Below are 20678 nucleotides of genomic sequence, written 5' to 3' on the forward strand. Positions count from 1 at the left end.
ATCATCTTCATTCAGTGCACGGACTTTGGAAAGCTGACAAAATTCTGCACAGAGGAGCTATCCAAACATTGCAGTCAAACCCATCCCCAATCCCCAATCTCACTGTAAAACATTTGGCCTTCCTGCAGAAGAATGGAGTGTGATAAGACACATTACAAATGAGTGTTTATTCAAGAACATTAGGACCATATTGTGTAACCATGGAGATGACAGGTTATTCACTGTAAGGAAACTTAATGAGCAACTATGAAAAGTCAGCATTTATTGGTGCAAGAATCACTCATTGTGTAACTGTACAGAGATATTGCTGATCCAGTGCAGAACATCCCCTGCTACTGCACCTCAAGGTGATTGTCACAAAAAAAGACCATTTTTGCTTTAGTACTGCACCAACTGGAGATGCTTCTTATGCCTTTCATCACCATTGGCCACATGCTCTTCTTACATGCTGGACATTCACATGTGGAGATGGATGCTATATTGGGTGCAGCTTCACATGGGGAAGGTGTTATGAGGATGTGGGTGTACTGTACCTTGAAGAGAGTGAAAAGCTAGTAGACCTACCTGACAGCACCAAATGTTCTCAATAAGGTAGCAATGTAACTCTTGGTCAAAAGCTAAATTAGCTGGTTGCCTGGAAACAACAAAGTAGATTTGAATTAGGCCAATCAGTTTAAATTATACCCCCCAAAAAAACCAAACTCCAATCCAGTTTGAATTGAGTATTTTGACAATCTGATGCTTTGGGGTATAAGACTGAGGAAAATTGAACAGTTGGGAGGAGAACTGCCTCACTACCAGCATGTAAAATGACTGCCTGAAAGATAGCTCTCTTAAAGATGCCTTTATTGATCAGTAACCTGTGAAGCAGAATCCCTAAGAAGAAGAAAAGAAGACACAGGAAAATCCAACTAGAAGAACCTACAGCTGCCTGATTTTGAGATAAGGTGTTGTTTTGTAAATCTTTATCAGGGGTTTCATCGGACTAGTATTATAGAAGGGAAGGTCAGAGGAAGGAATTGTAAATAGTTGTTAGTTAATTACTCTGTTATACTTTAAGAAATAAAGTGGTTAATTTTTAGTTTAAATAGTTCTTGGCCTCTTGAATTTTTACAAATTACTGCACAGGATAAATCTATTCTGTGTTGCTGGTTTTAAATTAAGCAGGAGGGTTCACCCCATGTCAGCCCCCAAACTGTTATGACGCAGGGTGAACCCTCCTGCTTAATTTAAAACCAGCAACACAGAATAGATTTATCCTGTGCAGTAATTTGTAAAAATTCAAGAGGCCAAGAACTACTTAAAGTAAAAATTAACCATTTTATTTCCTGAAGTATAACAGAGAATAATTAATTAACAACTATTTACAACTCCTTCCTCTGACCTATCTTTTACCTTCCCTTCTATAATACTAGTCCAATAAAACCCCCAATTAAGATTTATAAAACAACACTTCTTATCTCAAAATCAGGCAGTTGTAGGTTCTTCTAGTTGGATCTTCCTGTGTCTTTTCTTCTTCTTAGGGATTCTGCTTCACAGGTTACTGATCAATAAAGGTATTTTTAAGAGAGCTATTTTTCAGGCAGTCATTTTACATGCTGGTAGCTGGGCAGTTCTCCTCCCAACTGTTCAATTTTCCCTAATCTTATATTCCCAAAGCATTGTATTGTGTCATTTGCTTTTAAGATTGTCAATATACTCAATTCAAACTGGATTGGAGTTTGGTATTTTTCAGGGTATAATTAAAACTCATTGGCCTAATTCAAATCTATTTTGTCATTTCCAGGCAACCAGCTAATTCAGCTTTTGACCAAGGGTTACATTGCTACCTTATTGAGAACACTTGGTGCTGTCAGGTAGGTCTACCAGCTTTTCACTCTCTTAAAGGCACAGTACGCCCCACATCTTCATAACAAACGCTATACAGGGAAGTCTCCCTGCAATTGTCAATCTCATTTAGAAACTACAAGGTCATCTGTTGTGGCAAAATGGCAGTGGTAGACTTCTCCAGGATGGAAGAGTCCTGATCTTAAAACAGTTAGTGCAGAGTAGCTGAGGAACACAGACCACAAATTGAAAGACTGTGCTCATGTAAAGGCACAATGCCACCATTGATTTTTAAAAATTTCTTTAATATAAATGAAGTTTTTTGGTACTAAATACCTGATGAAGGACTTGACTGCATCAATTGGCAATTCATTACCAATGTTTCCATTGCTCTCTTTAGATTGTGGTGGGATTCTGACTGCTCTGGAAGGATCTCTGGTTACTCCGAAACACCCTGAGCTGTATCCACACAAACAAGTACGTAATCCTGGCACTGCTTAAATCATCATTGATAGCATCCCATCCAGATATCAATATTCCATCTCCATGATTTCCAAACTACCTCAACAACTTACCGGTCCCAGATTCTTCCAGTGATTCTCAATTCCAGACCAATGTCCTTCTATTCAATGCTCTCTGATCTTGATCTCCTTTGTGGTTGATCCAATGGCACCAAATGTTAAATAGCCACTCTACAGCTAAAAGAAAGAAAGATTTCCAACTCTGGGTGCTCTAATTAGCTACGGTTTCCAGCATAATGGTTGTAACAGACATTCTGAAAGATAGCAAGGGCACCTTTCATAGCCTGAGGATGCCCCAAAAGCACTTTAGTCCCTATGACCCACATTGCTGAATTGTATTAATTGTCTTAATAAAAGAAATATAATAACTAATTTACAGACAGCAAGATCCCACATACAGCACTAGAGTCATGACCAGATGATACATTTTAAAATTTAAAGTGAGAAGTTAGCTATGAAAGGAACTCTTAGAAAGAATGGATAAGGTTACACCAGTATATAATGTTAGTTAGACCACAGATGGAATACTGCATGCAGTTCTGGTCACCACATTATAGGAAAGATGGGATTGCACTAGAGAGAATGTATGAAGGGGGTTCACTAGGATGTTACCTGGGCTGGGGAGATGTAACTATGAAGAGAAACCTGAGAGGCTGGGGTTGACTTTCCTTAGAGTAGAGAAGCCTGACCGAGCCATACAAAGTTCTGAGGGTCATAGATCAGGAGAAACCTTTCCCCTTAATAAAGGAGTTAATAACCAGGGGGCACAGATTTAAGGTCAGGAGCAGGAAGTTTAGAGGGGATTTGAGGAAAATTTTTATCATTCAGAGAGTTGTGGATATCTGGAACTCACTGCTTGAAGGGGCGTTAGAGACAGGAGCCCTCAAGTTATGAAAGAATTATTTAGAGGAGCACTTGAAGTGTCATATAGGCCAAGTGCTGGAAAATGGGATCAGAGTAGGTGGACGCACATGACATACCAAAGGGCCTAGTTGCATAATTGTAAATACTCTATGATTCTTAAGTCTATGGAGTGTGACCTGGATCTATAACTTAAGGATTCAGAGTTAAAAATCGCACAACAACAGGTTATAGTCCAATAGGTATATTTGGAAGCACTAGCTTTCGGAGCGACTCTCCTTCAGCAGGTGGTCGTCAGGTGGATGCAGGAGCAGAGCTCCAAAAGCTAGTGTTTCTAAATAAACCGTTTGGACTATAACCTGGTGTTGTGTGATTTTTAACTTTGTCCACCCCAGTCCCACACCAGCTCCTCCAAATTATGAATTCAGAATTGAGAGTGCTACCCATTGAACTTTTACTGGTATCCATTAGCTGGTATCCATTAGCTGGTATCCATTAGCTGGTATCCATTAGCTCACACGCCATGTGACAGCAAATATTGCAATTTTGAATGTGACCAAGGTGAACATTTGATCCAGATGCCAAGGCCAATAGTAATATCACCCAGCAGACCCTGGATTGGGGTAATATCTGATATCACCCAGCAGACCCTGGATTGGGGGTAATATCTGATATCACCCAGCAGACCCTGGATTGGGGGTAATATCTGATATCACCCAGCAGACCCTGGATTGGGGGTAATATCTGATATCACCCAGCAGACCCTGGATTGGGGGTAATATCTGATATCACCCAGCAGACCCTGGATTGGAGGTAATATCTGATATCACCCAGCAGATCCTGGATTGGGGGTAATATCTGATATCACCCAGCAGATCCTGGATTGGGGGTAATATCTGATATCACCCAGCAGACCCTGGATTGGGGGTAATATCTGATATCACCCAGCAGACCCTGGATTGGGGGTAATATCTGATATCACCCAGCAGACCCTGGATTGGGGGTAATATCTGATATCACCCAGCAGACCCTGGATTGGGGGTAATATCTGATATCACCCAGCAGACCCTGGATTGGGGGTAATATCTGATATCACCCAGCAGACCCTGGATTGGGGGTAATATCTGATATCACCCAGCAGACCCTGGATTGGGGGTAATATCTGATATCACCCAGCAGACCCTGGATTGGGGGTAATATCTGATATCACCCAGCAGACCCTGGATTGGGGGTAATATCTGATATCACCCAGCAGACCCTGGACTGGGGACTGAATCTGGGTTCTTGTGGTCTGTATGTCTAAGTTACAAATTGCCTTGAACAACAGAGAAACAGGGGAGTAAGCAGGAGGTGTTATGCACAGACAAATACAGTCAGCAGAATGAAACATATAACTTGGGTTATGCCACTAAGAGAAACTCCAAGTATTCATGTGCATAATTGTTTGATAGCCTGTGTGTCTGTGGTCAGGATAGTGATTCTATTTTAAGTAAATTCTGGGCTGTTAACAATAGCATATTTGTTCACTTTAATGTTGTGACTGTCGGTCTCCATGTTTCTGTGCATTCATGTATATTATTTGATTATCCAGAAATTTCCCACTTCAATTTTCATTCATTATTTTCGGAAAACACTGTCACCTCAAGGTATCAGTCTAAGAATACATAATGCCCTTTGCTACTGGAACTTGGAATGACTAATGATTCTCCCATCACATCTTCATCTGACGTTCATATGGGCATTTTTCATTGGACATACTGGATGTCAGTGAGAAAGTAGAAATTTGAATTTCTCTCTTCACTATCCCAAAGATACTGAGATCATTTGTACTGCGCCAATCAAGATCAATTCTATAGTTATTTCAGCATAATGGGTTAAATTTTGGGAGTCTCTAATTTATAGAGTAAGAGAGCACAGCAATAGACCCTTTAGTCCAATTCATGTGTTTTTTTTACAATGCAAATTGAATGTTTTTAAAAATGGAACAGTTTTTTTAATAAGGAGCTTTTTTTTTGTTCCGAGAGTCCTACAAAACCATAAATAGAAGGAATATAAATTACAACACCAGCAAATGTTATTCAATATACATATAACAATGACAAAAAAAGAGAAAAAACCCACAACAACACGCCTGAAACACAACTATACTCATGTGCAACACGGACAAATCAGTAAAGGTAGTTAATGAAGAAATGAACAAGCAAAACAGCTCAGCACAACAAGATATTAGCTCTCGACCTCCGAGAACACTAAGTGCTGCACATAAAATATTTGGAATTCCTCCTTCAAGGACATCAAGTAAACTAAATCAGAATACCATGGCTGTACGCAAGCCCGACTTAAAATGGCAGATAAATCTGCATCCAAGTAGTTCAGAAAGGGCTGCCATATCCTACAAAAATGTCCTGTATTCTGGTACACCAAATTCGTGAAAATGTCCACAGGGATATTTTCCAGTAATAAGTCTATGCCAGCACACAGACCCATGGTGTGGGGGCCGGGGAGGGTGGGGGGGCACGTCAGAGACCCAACACATTAAATATTTTTCCTAGCACAGAAAGTGAGGATATTAAAGAGTTTTTTTTTCCTATGAGCATCCAAAGAGGGTATTTTGGGTAGGCCCAGGAGGAAAGAGATAGGGTCCATCTTAAACTTGGCCCTCAAGACCCTCTCTATAAACCCTGCCACAAAACTCCAATATATAGGACCATAAAGAATGAGTGAGAGTACTGAGGTTTATCTTACACTTAAGACAAAAGGGGGATGTTCCCACTTTAAACTTTGAGAGACATTCTGGGGCCAGATGGACCCTATGCAAAATCTTTAGCAGTATGGCATGGGTCCTATTACAAATCAAGATCTTCCTTGCATTCTCACAAATGTCATCCCATGTCTCCATAGAAATGTCAGTCCCTAACTCCCCCTCCCAAACACTGCAAAGCTGCTCAATGTCTTCTGAAGGATCACCCTCCCAGCAAATGATAAAGTGTGCTCATAGAGAGAGTATTTATAGCATAAAGCAGGAAAAGCACAGCAGGTCAGGCAACATCAGAGGAGCAGGAAAATTGATGTTTTAGGCAAAAGCCCGTCATCAGGAATAGAGGCAGAGTGCCTGCAGGGTGGAGAGATAAATGGGGAGAGGTGGGGCAGGGGAGAACGCCTCATCTTCCGCCTCGGAACACTTCAACCCCAGGGCGCCAATGTGGACTTCACCACTTTCCTCATTCCCCCTCCCCCCACCTCACCCCAGTTCCAGCTCAGCACTGTCCTCATGACCTGTCCTACCTGCCAATCTCCCTTCCCACCTATCCACTCCACCCTCCTCTCTGACCTATCATCTCCATCCCCACCCCAAATCACCTATTGTACTCTTTGCTACTTTCTCCCCACCCCCACCCCCCCCCCCCCACCCCCATTTATTTCTCCGCCCTGGAGGCTTCCTGCCTCTATTCCTGACAAAGGGCTTTTGCCCAAAATGTCAATTTTCCTGCTCCTCGGATGCTGCCTGACTTGCTGAGCTTTTCCAGCACCACTTTGATCTAAACTCTAGTTTCCAGCATCTGCAGTCCTCACTTTTGCCTTATAGCATAAAGCACCCTCTTTTCCAAAGTAGATCTCAGGGGTTGGTCAGGAGTGTGGTCCCTTTTGGAGTAAAATCCCTGACTTGAAAAAAAGCGGAAAAGGTCTTTGCTAACTAGACCATGTTTATGAATTATTTGGTCAAAGGACCTCATTACCTCACCCAAACTGGAGATTCCCCTGGCTGCCTGGGACTTAGATCTTAAATCCAGGGCCTATTACCCCCGGTTGAAAATCCAGCATATCCACTATAGGGGTAAGAAATGACATTTTGGACATATTACCCTCCCTCTGCCATATTATCCTCCATGCTTTAACAGTATTAATAACAATCAGATTATGGCAATATTCCATGACCATCTTCATTTTATCTAAAAATAAAGGGCTGATGAGGGGACATTTTGCCTGAGAGGCCTCAATATCTAGCCACTTAATTGGTATCTTCTAATATCTGGGAAATCCACTCCCCCAACCTTTTTTTTTCATTTTAACATTATTTTCTGTCGGTAATGAAAGTAGCTTTTTTACATATACACAGATGTTATTGAAACATCCATTTTTTTAGGCTTAGTATTTTTAAGGGCATATATGAAATACAGAGTGAGATGGCTAGTAGATTTAGAAAGATTATTACACAGCAGGATCAGTCAGATAGAGGGGTGACCATGGGGAAAGGTAAGAAGGTGGTTCAAAAGTCTCTGGCGACTATTCCTCTGTCAAATAGATGTTCAGTTTTTGGAATTGTAGAAGGGGATTGTCTCTCCAAGGAAGGGGCAGTCAGTTATTGGACACTTGAAAGATTCTTCTGTTCAACAGTGTTTGCCAAGATTTAATAGAATTATTATTATTGGGGACTCCACTGTCAGGGCATGGACAGAAGATTATATGGCAGTGAGGGTAAATTTAACATGGTTTATTGCTTTCCTGGTGCTAGGATTAAGAACATCTCTAAATGTTCAAACATATTGTTAAAAGTGAGATTGAGAAGCCAGAAATTATTGTACACATTGGGAGGAATAACATTTTTTGGGAAAAGATGAAAGCAGTATAAAATGAATTTAAGAGGCTAGGTAGAAGATTAAAAAATAGAACCTTGAAAGTAGGAGTTCCTAGTTTCCTTCCAATGCCAGACTAAACGAAGGAAGCAACAAAAGTTTAAGGGAGATAAATCAATGGCTGAAGAACAGGTATATTGTTCAGGGATTCGGGCTTTTGGACAATTGGAAAGTCTTTTGGGATAGAAAAGACCTGTTCAAAAAGGATGGGTCTAATCTAAACTGAAAAGGGACCAATATCTTAGCAGGAATATTTGCTCATTCTATTAAGGGAGACTTTATACTGATAGAGAGGGGGAATGGAGGAATTCGAAGTGACAGTGTAAATGGAGGGTTTGATGGGGAAGGTTCTGAATGTGAGGAGACCGCGTCAATTAGAAAAGAAAGATGAGAAAGTCAGAGTATATAGTAACTCTGAAGAACTAAATTTCATGTATTTCAATGCAAGCAATCTGACAGGTAAGGCTGATGAATTCAGTGCACGTTTAAAAACATAGAAGTAGGATGTCATGGCTATGATAGAACCTTGCTGAGAGATGGACAAGACCAGTAGCTCAACATTCTGGGATTTAGATGCTATAGGAAGGATAGAAAAGGAGGCAAGAGAGGGGGAGGAGTATGACTCTATGACTCATCCATACCAACCATGTTTCCCAAGATAAACTAGTCTGACTTGCCTGCATTTTGCCCATATCCCTTCAAACCTTTCCTACTCATACATCTATCCAACTGTCTTTTGAATGTTGTAACTGTTCCTGCATTTACCATTTCCTCTGGCAGTTCATTCCACATATAAACCACCCTCTGTTTGAAAAAGTTGCCCCTCACGTCCTTTTTAAATCTTTCTCCTCTCACTTTAAAAATATGTCCCCTAGCTGTGAACTCCCCTCAGCCTGAAGAAAAGACCTTTACTCTTCAACATATCTATGCTTCTCATGATTTTATAAACCTCTATACCCCTCCACCTCCTATGCTTCAGTTTAAAAAAACCCAGCCTATTTAGCCTCTCTTTATAACTCAACCCTCTCGTCCCAACATCATCCTGCTAAATCTCTTTAGAACCTTTTCCAATTTAACAATATTCTTCCGGTAACAGTACTCCAAACGTGGCCTCACCAATGGGCTGTATCATCTCAACATGATGTCCTAACTGCTATATTCAAAGGTCTGAGCAATGAAGGCTAGGCACCTTCTTAACCACCCTGTCCATCTGTGGCGTAACTTTCAAAGAACTATGTTACCTGAACCCCTAAGTCTCTCTCGGTTCAATAACTCTACCCAAGGCTCTACCATTAACTGTTTAAATTCCTGCCTTTGTTTATTTTACCAAAATGCAATACCTTGCATTTATCCAAATTAAACCTCTTCTGCCACTCCTCAGTGATTTGGTGGAATTGATCAAGATCCATTTGTAATCTTAGATAACCTTCTCCACTGTTGCCTATATCACCAATTTTGGTGTCATCCACAACCTTACTAACCATGCTTCTTAAATTCTCAGCCAAATCATAGAACATAGAACATTACAGTACAGTACAGGCCCTGTGGCCCTTGATATTGCGCCGACCTGTGGAACCAACCTGAAGCCCATCTATCCTACACGATTCCATTTTCAGCCATATTCTATCCAATGACCATTTAAATGCCCTTGGCATTTAAGTTGGCGAGTTTACTACAGTTGCAGGTAGTGCGTTCCACACCCCTACTACTCTGAGTAAAGAAACTACCTCTGACATCTGTCCTATATCAATTGCCCCTCAATTTAAAGCTATTACATTAGATTAGATTACATTACAGTGTGGAAACAGGCCCTTCGGCCCAACAAGTCCATACCGACCCGCCAAAGCATAACCCACCCATACCCCTACATTTACCCCTTACCTAACACTACGGGCAATTTAGCATGGCCAATTCACCTGGCCTGCACATCTTTGGATGGTGGGAGGAAACCGGAGCACCTGGAGGAAACCCACGCAGACCCGGGGAGAACGTGCAAACTCCACACAGTCAGTCGCCTGAGGCGGGAATTGAACCCGGGTCTCTGGCGCTGTGAGGCAGCAGTGCTAACCATTGTGCCACCATGCCACCCACTATGTTCCCTCGTGCTGGCCATCACCATCCGAGGAAAACGGCTCTCACTATCCACCCGATCTAACCCTCTGATTATCTTGTATGTCTCAGTTAAGTCACCTCTCAACCTTCTTCTCTCTAAAGTAAACAGCCTCAAGTCCCTCAGCCTTTCCCTCCATACCAGGCAACATCCGAGTAAATCTCCTCTGTACCCTGTCCAAAGCTCCTGCATCCTTCCTATAATGCAGCGACCAGAATTACACACAATACTCCAAGTACGGCCACACCAGAGTTTTGTACAGCTGCAGCATGACCTCGTGGCTCCGAAACTCAATCCCTTTATCAATAAGAGCTAACATACCATATGCCTTCTTAACAACTCTATCAACCTGGGTGGCAACTTTCAGGGATCTATATACATGGACACTACCAAAATCTTACCATTAGTTTTTTTTAAAGTTTAGATTCCCTACAGTGTGGAAACAGGCCCTTCGGCCCTGCAAGTCCACACCGACCCTCCAAAGAGTAACCCACCCAATCCCATTTCCCTCTGACTAATGCACCTAACACTATGAGCAATTTAGCATGGCCAATTCACCTGACCTGCACATCTTTGAACTGTGTGAGGAAACCGGAGCACCCAGAGGAAACCCACGAAGACCCGGGGAGAATGTGCAAACTCCATACAGACAGTCGTCTGAGGCTGGAATCGAATCTGGGACCCTGGTGCTATGAGGCAGCAGTGCTAACCACTGAGCCACCATGCCACACCGTTCAGTACCCTTTATTCCTGTTGCTCCTTCCAAAGTGAATCACCTCACACTTTTCTGCATTAAACTCCATTTGCCACCTCTCAGCCCAGCTCTGCAGCTTATCTATGTCCCACTGTAACCCATAACAATCCTTCAGCACTGTCCACAACTTCACTGACCTTAGTGTCATCCTCAAATTTACTAACCCATCCTTCTAAGCCCTCCTCCAGGTCATTCATAAAAATGACAAACAGCAATGGTCCCAAAACAGATCCTCACGGTACACACTAGTTAACTGATGAGCATTTCCAATCAACCACCACCCTCTGTCTTCTTTCAGCTCGCCAATTTCCGATCCAAACCACTAAATCACCCTCAATCCCAAGCCTCCGTATTTTCTGCAATAGCTTATTGTTCACCCTTCCCCAGCACCTGGGAGACAACGCACCAATCGTGAGTCTCTGTCATTCCCACAGAACCTCCTATCTGTCCCCCTAACTATGGAGTCCCCAGTGACTAATGCTCTGCTCCTCTTCCCCCTCTCCTTCTGAGCAACAGGGATGGACTCAGTGCCAGAGACCTGTATTGTATAGCTTACACCAGTAAGTACCTCCCCCCCCACTCCCCCACCCCCCACCCAAACAGTATCCAAAACGGAATACTTGTTGTAGAGGGGAATGGCCACAGGGGATCGCTACACCACCTGCTGGTTCCCTTTCTGTCCTCTGACAGTAACCCATCTACCTGCTTCTTGGACCTGAGCTGTGACTACCTCATAGAGTCCTAGAGTCATTGAGATGTACAGCAAGGAAACAGACTATTTGGTCCAACCCGTCCATGCCAATCAGATATCCCAACCCAATCTAGTCCCACCTGCCAGCACCTGGCCCATATCCCTCCAAACCCTTCCTATTCATATACCCATCCAAATGCCTCTTAAATGTTGCAATTGTACCAGCCTCCACCACTTCCTCTGGCAGCTCATTCCATACACGTACCACCCTCTGCATGAAAAGGTTGCCCCGTAGGTCTCTTTTATATTTTTCCCCTCTCACCTTAAACCATGGCTTCTAGTTACCCCCTCCGCCTCCCAAATGATCCGAAGTTCATCCAGCTCCAGCTCCAACTCCCTTACACAGTTTCCGAGGAGCTGGAGTTGGGTGCACTTCCCGCAGATGCAGTCAGCAGGGATAGTAGTGGTGATCCTTATCTCCCACATACTGCAGGAGGAACATTCAACTGCGCTAACTCCCATTCATTTGAATTCCTAAAGAGTTAGCTTACCAAATCGGCACACAGAACTCTTCTGTTTTTTTGGTTAGAGGAGGATGGGTGGGAGACACTACCTAAGTAGTATTTCGGGTAATGCAACCGCCCAAACATATAACCTCACTTCCCCAGCAGTCCGGTGTCCGCTGCCCCGCAGCGTGCGCTCCACCTATTCATGAGGTAAATTTTTAAAGCAATCACTTTCCTTACTTACAGTCCCCTGGGCATTGCTCCTGCTCTTCCTGCTGATAAACAAAAAATTGTTTACATAAATGACAAATAATAGTGGACCCAGCACCATCCCTGCGGAACACTGCTGGTCATCAGCCTCCAGTCCGAAAAACAACTCTCTACCACTACCTTCTGTCTCCTAACTGTTGAGCCAACTTTGTATCCAATTGGCAAGCTCTCCCTGAATCCCATGTGAGTTAATTTTGCTATTCAGTCTACCATGTGGAACCTTGTCAAAGGTTTTACTGAATTCCATGTAGATAATGCCTTACTTCTCTGCCCTCATTAATCTTTTTGGGTACACCCTGAAAAAAACTCAATCAAGTTTGTAAGACACAATTTCCCACACACAAAGCCATGCTGACTATCCCTAATCAGACCTTGCCTCTCCAAATGCATGTAAGTCCTATCTCTCAGAACTCCCTCCAGCAACGTACCCACCTCTGATGTCAGATAACTTACCACCTGATGTCAGACTCAGTGGTCTTTAGTTCCCAGGCTTCTCCTTACAGCCTTTCTTAACTAAAGGCACAACATCATGTGACAGTGGTCTCAATTACACACACCCATCAACTACCGATATCCTTTGATGACCTTGTTAATCAATAATCTATCTACCTCTTCCTTAGAAGTATTCAGTGATCTCAGTTGTTCTTTGGGGAAGAGAGGGACAGTGGCTCAGTAGGTTAGCACTGCTGCCTCACAGTGCCAGCAACCCAGCCTTGGGTGACTGTCTGTGTGGAGTTTGCATGTTCTCCCTATGTCTGCGTTGTATTCTTCCCACAGTCTAAAGTTGTGCAGGTTAGGGTGGATTGGCCATTCTAATGTCCTGGGATGTCAGGCTAGGTGGATGAACCATTGGAAATGCAAGGTTATTGGGTGGGGAGGGGGGAAGATTTCTAGATAGGAGTGTTAGTATGAGCTAAATGGCCTTCTTCCACATTAGGAGTTCTATGAAGAGTGTTCCAAAGACTCATGATCCTCAAACAGAAAAAAAAGCCCTCCTCATCGCAGTCTTTAATGTGAAAACCACTCCAGAAATTACCTTTTATTCTTTTGATCACTATAAAGGCCAGCATTTGTTGCCCATTCCAAATTAGACTTGATATGGTGGCAGTGAGCCAGTCAGTCAGTATGGTGTGTGTAGACCAACAGCTGTGTTTGCAAGTGAGTTCCAGGATTTTCATCCCATGCCAGTGAAGAAACCATGACATGGTCCCAGGTTAGAATCGTGTGCACAGCTTGGAGTCAAACTTGCAGAAAGTGATGTGAACATGAAAACTTTTTAAAACGTTGGTATCTGTTGTTATGGTGCCCACTTGATCCATCTGAGATGCTTTTGGTGGACTCACTGTCATCAATCCTTCCTCTTGGTATTAGTCTAAATTACTGCTACCAAATAGGGAAATTTGCACATACAGTCTTTCAGAGGACAGGCTCAGTCTTGTTGAACAAGGTAGGTTTATTACATAATACTTCATAGCTTGTAGTTATATGTTTCCTCATGAGGTCTGAGGTTAGAAACAAGAGTATGTACTATTATAAAGATGCTTTATATTTAATGCAGCTTGTGGGGCTTATGTTTTGAAGAAAAGGAGTTTATTTCAAGTTATGTGGACGCACCTGGAGTGGCTTATTTCAAAGTGTTACTTGAAATTTCACATCAGACAATTTTTCAACCAAGCTTCCTAAAAATCACATAACTAGTGATAATTGCTTGTTCTACTCTAGCCACTGCTGGGGCTGTTTTGAATAGCATTGTTTGGAGAAGTTCCTTATCCTCCTCTACCAACATCCAGCCCCATCTCGCCCAGCCCATTTCACTCACCCACAAACCAGTTCAGATGGAGGAAAGTCAAGGAGGCATCTGCTTGTCTTCGTTGATCAGGCAAAGAATATATAACATATTGGCAAGTTACATCGTAGCTGTATAGCTCAGCAAAATTTTGAATGTCATATACAGTTCTGACTGTCGCATTAGCAGAAGGATGTGGAAGCATTGGAGAGGGTACAGAAAAGGTATACTGGGATGTTGCCTAGTTTGGAGGGTGTTAACTTTGACAAATAATGAATAGTTGGGGAATAGAGGGTTACAGACACTGCTGAGGCAATGGTTTTCTCTAGTTTAATAAGGCATCGTGTGTTGGTACAGGCTTCATGGGTCAAAGGACCTGTTCACGTGCTGTAGTGTTCTTTCTTCATTGTTACATTCAGGAAAAATTACTTATTCTTCTCAAAAAGCCATTAAAAGCATCTGTCAAGATTGTATTTGTTAAGAAGCTGTATCTGCAAGGCTTCAGGTTAATGACTTGACCACCAGAACATCACAGCAACTGGAATATTCTCCATTTTATCCTCTTACTTTGTAGGATCCATTTCCAAAGTTTTTTTTAAAGAAAATCTCTGTAGCAAAATCTGTTCTTTTTTTCTCCTCTTTTCTTAAAAACTTTGTTTGGGGGATATTTATAAAGATAAACATAAATACATCCTCCTGATCATCCTAATATTAACCAATTATTGCATCTTTATTGAATAAGTTTTGTATTGATAATAAAGCCATAATTCAAAGTTTGTGAGAAGATTTGTAGCTCGGGTGCTCGTTGCCAGAGGAAACACCACAGAAGCGCTTCACAGGAGGCTCCCAAGCACTGAGGATGTCACCTAGACAGGGGACGAAACGTTTGCAACAAAAACTTCCAGCTCGGCGAACAGAACCACAGCATAAATCCATAATTTTGGATATTAAGAAACCTGGTTGATAGATCTTTGTCACTAAAACCTATTTTTAGATATGGTATCTAATTGATCATTTTAATAACTGGAAAAAGTTTTTTAAAATTTATGTGTTGTGACCAATGAAGTTGTGGGACTAGAATGGTCTCCTCCAGCCTTAATTCTAACATGTATTCCTGTTTTGCTACATGGAATAATTCAAACCAAACTGGTACCAAATTGGTTACCCACCCTCTCAGGAATGGTGCTGGTGGATAGAGTTTATCTGTGATGTGAGTTCATCTTTTCATGTACTGATTGCCTTATAGAACAGGAAGAGCAGCAAGAGTCAGCCCATCAAACCTGCTCCACCATCCAATTATACCGTGAGAGATTTTCTTCCGCATCACTTTCGTGTACAACCCCTGATTCCACCATGCTGTGGTGAATAAATTCTTCCTCATCTCAGCCTTAGATTCCTCATTCTGAGTCTTTATCCCGGATTCTAGAGTCCTGAGCCAAGAGGAGCCTACTGCTGGTGGCACCCCGTCAATGCCTGGAAGACATGTTTGAATGAGATCATTTCTAATGTTTCTAAATTGCAGACAATAGAGGTCCAGTCTATTTACATTTTCATCAAAATACATCTCTCTGCACCAGGAATTAGTTTGGTCAATCTTCAATTCATTCCTTCTATGGCAAGTCTGTCTTTCTGTAGATAACAAGAGCAAATTACAAACAAGACTCCAGGTCTCACCAAGACTTTACATAATTGCAATAAAACATTTTTACTCCCAGACTCAAAATTCCCTCTAATAAACATCGGCATATCATTTTCTTTCTTAGTTGCTTGCTTTATCTGCATCTTGACCTGAAATAAAAAAATTAGAATAAATGTTTTTTCCCCATGTGGTAGGCAGTGACTAGTGGGGTGCTGCAAGGACCAGTGCTTGATTCCCAGCTTTATGTAACATATATCAATGATTTGATAAGAGTTCTAAATGTAAAATGTCTAAGTTTGCAGACAACACAAAGTTGGGCAGGAGGACAAACATTGAGGAGGATGCAGAGATGCTTCAATATGATTTGCACAAGTTGAATGAGTGGGCAAATGCATTGCAGTTTAAGTAATGTGTATAAATGTGAAGTTATCCACTTTGATAGTAAAAGCTGGAAGGCAGATTGTTATCTGAATGGCAATAGATTCGGAAATGGGGAGGTTCAGTGAGACTTGGGTGCCTTTCAACACCAATTGTGGAAAGGGAGAAGGTGCAGCAGGTGGTAAAAAGGCATACAGTCTATTGGCCTCTATGGTGAGAGGATTCGAATACAGGGGCAGGGATGTCTTGCTGCAGTTGTATGGGGCCTTGGTAAGACCATACTTGGAGTACTGTGAGCAGTTTTGGTCTCCTTATTTGAGGATGTTCTGGCAATGGAGGGAGAGCAACAAAGGTTTACCAGAATGATTCCTGGTATAGCAGGACTGACATATGAAGAGAGGCATGATCCATTACAACTATAAAACTTACCCTTGGTTCCTACTGATTTCAGTCTTTCCAGAACACCTTGATGTCATACTCTGTCAAATGCTCTCTTGTTGTCAAAGATAATAACTCTCAAATGTTATCTTGAATCCAGCTATTTTGTCCATTATTAGACCAATGCTATAAAATGTCAGGGCTAGGTGGCCCAGGTGGATTAGTGAACAGGTTACTGCTGTTTCAGTGTTCACTGTCGAGGAGAGCATCTATCATTTTGTTGACGATTGATAGCAATCTGCTAGGGCTGGAATTGGCTGGGTTGTATTTGTGTAAAGGGTATACCTGGGCAATGTTCCACATTGTCAAGTAGAATCCAGTGTTGGAATTGTACTGAAACATCTTGGTTAGGTAAATGTCTAGTTCTGGAACACAGGTCTTCAGTACTATAGCTGAATATTGTTGGGGCTCACAGTCTTTTCTATCATGCAGTTTATCTAGGCTGGCACTTAGTGCTGAAGCATTGTGTTTTGAATTAAGCATTTAGCTAAGGTCCTGTTAGTCTTATAGAATCATAGAGATGTATAGCACGGGAAAGGACCCTTCTGTCCATCTCGTCCATGCCAGCCAGATATCCTACGTTAATCTAGTCCCATTTGCCAGCACTTGGCCCATATCCCTCCAAACCCTTCCTATTCATATACCCATCAAGATGCCTTTTAAATGCTGTAATTGTACCAGCCTCCACCACTTCCTCTGGCAGCTCATTCATGCACTCACCACCCTCTGCATGAGAAAGTTGTCCCTTAGGTCCCTTTTATATCTTTCCCCACACCCTAAACCTATGCCCTCTAGTTCTGGACTCCCTGACCCCAGGGAAAAAGACCTTGTCTATTTATCCTATTCATGCCCCTCATGATTTTATAAACTTCTGTAAGGTCAACCCTCAGCCTGTGAAACTCCAAGGAAAACAGCCCCAGTCTATTCAGCCTCTCCCTGTAGCTCAAATCCTCCAATCCTGGCAACATCCTTGTAAATCTTTTCTGAACCTTTCAAGTTTCACAACACCTTTCCGATAGGAAGGAGACCAGAATTGCACATAATATTCCAACAGTGGCCTAACCAATGTCCTGTACAGCCGCAACATGACCTCCCAACTCCTGTACTCAATACTCTGACCAATAAAGGAAAGCATACCGAACACCACCTTCGCTATCTTATCTACCCGTGACTCTATGTTCAAGGAGCTATGAACCTGCACTCCAAGGTCTCTTTGTTCAGCGACACTCCCTAGGACCTTACCATTAAGTGTATAAGTCCTGCCCTGATTTGCTTTTCCAAAATGCAGCACCTCACATTTATCTAAATTAAACTCTATCTGCCACTTCTCAGCCCAATGGGCCATCTGATCAAGATCCTGTTGTAATCTGAGGTAACCCTCTTCACTGTCCACTACACCTCCAATTTTGGTGTCATCTGCAAACTTACTAACTATACCTCCGATGTTCATATCTAAATCATTTATATAAATGACAAAAAGCAATGGACCCAGCATTGATCTTCTCAGCTGCATGTAAAAGATCTCAATAGAACTATTTGAAAAAAAGAAATGTTCCGTTGATGTCTTGACAAAGATTTATCCCTTCGGTAACATAACCATAACATTTTCATTGTTTATATTGCCGTTTTGAGAAATTTGCTGTGCTCAAGCTGCTCCTATTTTTCTCACATTACATCACCCTGAAACTACTTTGAGACACTTTGCTTTGACCTTAAGGTTGTGGGAAGTGCTTTATAAATGCAAGCTTTTCTTTCTGGGCACCTTCCAGATCTGTCTGCATCTATGATGCATCCACAGCACTTGCAACCAATGTTGGTTTGATTCACCCTGGGACATGGGTGTTTGTGGCTGGCCAGGATTTATTACCCATCTTGGCATGCTGTCAGGTTTTCTCTTTCTCCAGCTGTCGATTTACATCTTACCTCATGGAAGTAATTAAAATTGTTTCAGTGGAGAATTCTAATTGTTGATGGTATAATTTTACAGACAATGTCCTGGTTGATATTTCTTGTGTTCTGTTGTGTAGGTGTGTGTGTGGCACATATCAGTTCCTCAGGGTCATGTCATTCAGTTGCTATTCCACAACTTCAGCCTGGAGCCTGCAGCTGACTGTCGCTATGACTTTGTGGAGGTACATGACCAGATTAACAGCAGTCCCAGCCGTCTCATGGGCAGGTAATGTGTATAAAATATCCACAGGGCACAGTATAATATCACGGATCAATGAAGTAAGACTTTTCCTTCTGTGCCCAGATTTAAACTATCTGATACAGGGAGTCTCATCATTAGTGTGCCGTTACATCTACCCTCCTTAAATTTGTGGTGATCTAAGTCTCTGAGCCCTATCCTGTAATGTAACCCTTTCTTCCTTCACTCACATAATTGCGATTCTACACTGATTTCAGGCTAAGCAGCAACTTGATATTAAAATTTTCATCCTTGTTTCCAAATCCACTGTTGGTCTCACCACTCACTCTCTCTATAATCTCATCCAAGATACCTGCTTCTGGCTTCTTGACCAATTTTAGTCATTCTACCATTGGTGGCCATTCTTTAAGTGCATCAGCTCAAAGCTCTGTAATTCTCTCTTTCACTCTCTCCCTCACTTTCCTTTTTAAGACACTTCTTAAATCCTACCTCAGTGAACAATCATTTGGTCATCTGTCTGATGTTATATTTTGTTTACTGACTCTCCCTGAAACATTGCCAATTGTTCTTTATGTTTAAAATGCTGCTTTGATGAAAACTGTTGTTCAACTCATGTAACGTCTCAAAGCCTTCTGACTGTGAGGTTTCAAGGAGTTGGAAGGCAGTTTGAGAGAAGGTGGGTTAAAAGAGGTGTGAAAAGCACAAAGTTTAGACACTTCTTTCCTTTTAAAGATATTGTGGGCATTCACTCCCTCCAGTTCTGACATCCACCCGGCATGAGATGCTGGTGCTTTTTGTGGCTGATGCGGAAGAATCAGAGGTGGGATTCTTTGCCACCTACCAATCAATAAACAAGAGTGAGGGTAAGAAACACTTCAGACTTTTGCCTGGTCTCTCAAGCCTCACAGAACTGTTTATCAATTCAAGTTGATGATTATGCTTTGGTTTCTTTCTGTGCTATATAACATCCTTAAGGAAGGAATGAGTGGTTGAGCTCTCCTTGGGATCGTCTGTGTTTCAGGTATAACTGAGTAAATGAATTAAAGGGTTTGCTCTCTCCCTCGCTCACCCATCATATCAAATGGGCTAATCCTCTAGATTGCTCACCTAGTACATTAATCACAGTTTCAACAAATTTTTAAAAGGTAAATTATTAACATCTTCAATATGTGAGACACTGTCATACATTGGTTCATGAGGATAAAGCTATGAACCTTCTTGGATCTGGGACAATGTAAGTTACGCTTACAGAGACCCCAATGGGCCAGACTTAATGTTGTACATTCCCCAGTGTACGGACTTAATGATGGCCTCCTGTGCTGCAATCATTCTATGATTCACAGATTACATGTAAAATACATCAGGAGAAAGTGAGGTCTGCAGATGCTGGAGATCAGAGCTGGAAATGTGTTGCTGGAAAAGCGCAGCAGGTCAGGCAGCATCCAGGGAACAGGAGAATCGACGTTTCAGGCATAAGCCCTTCTTCAGAAATACATGTACAATTGAAGATCAGTAAAGAGGTTTGATAGGGATCACAGGCTTAAACTCTACCCTCTCCCATTTCACACCATTACTTCTAAATGGAAAATGTGAATAAAACATTCTATTTAGAATTTGAACATGACACTGTGCTACATCGTTATTTCTATAATATCCTGTTTCAGTTTTAAATTTTTGACTTTTTGTTTTTTAAGTAATTCATTTTCTATCTTTAATCTCCTACATCATAAAAAATATTTAAAAAGGGAAGAAATATTTCTATCATATAGCAGTTTTCATTGCCTTCATGTATCCTATATTGTTTCTCATCCAAAGTATTTTTGAAGTATAGATCCTTTAGCTTGAGCAGACAACAAGTCGTTGTGAACAATGAACCACACTGACTCTTGCTTTAATTTTTACAAAAATCAGAAAGATACCGTACTGCAACTGAACACCTGTGACACATGAGCAACGAATCGAGGATATACCTGATGGCTTCTGGGTGTTCACCTGGTGATACAACTCCAATGTTCATGGATTCAGTGGATAAAATATTCAAAGTGAAAATTCAATTTCCCTTTTCACTTTGAATATTTCACTGATGAACCCTTGTGACTTGCTATTACTCAGAT

General features: G+C 41.8%; 1 protein-coding gene across 5 annotated transcripts in view; it reads left to right on the forward strand.

Moving 5' to 3' along the window:
- The window catches only part of mfrp (membrane frizzled-related protein), an 80153-nt gene that overhangs the window by 49149 nt on the left and 10326 nt on the right, over positions 1-20678 (forward strand). For all 5 annotated transcript variants that reach the window (XM_043677078.2, XM_043677080.2, XM_043677081.2 and 2 more), the window contains 3 exons: positions 2228-2304; positions 18443-18591; positions 19297-19427. In XM_043677078.2, the coding sequence (XP_043533013.1) occupies positions 2228-2304; positions 18443-18591; positions 19297-19427 (357 nt within the window). The remainder of the gene's footprint in view (positions 1-2227; positions 2305-18442; positions 18592-19296; positions 19428-20678) is intronic.

The sequence above is a fragment of the Chiloscyllium plagiosum genome, unplaced genomic scaffold (assembly GCF_037043375.1).
Source record: "Chiloscyllium plagiosum isolate Xiang-an unplaced genomic scaffold, Cpla_swu_hap1 HiC_scaffold_29, whole genome shotgun sequence".
In the NCBI taxonomy this organism is placed as follows: domain Eukaryota; kingdom Metazoa; phylum Chordata; class Chondrichthyes; order Orectolobiformes; family Hemiscylliidae; genus Chiloscyllium; species Chiloscyllium plagiosum.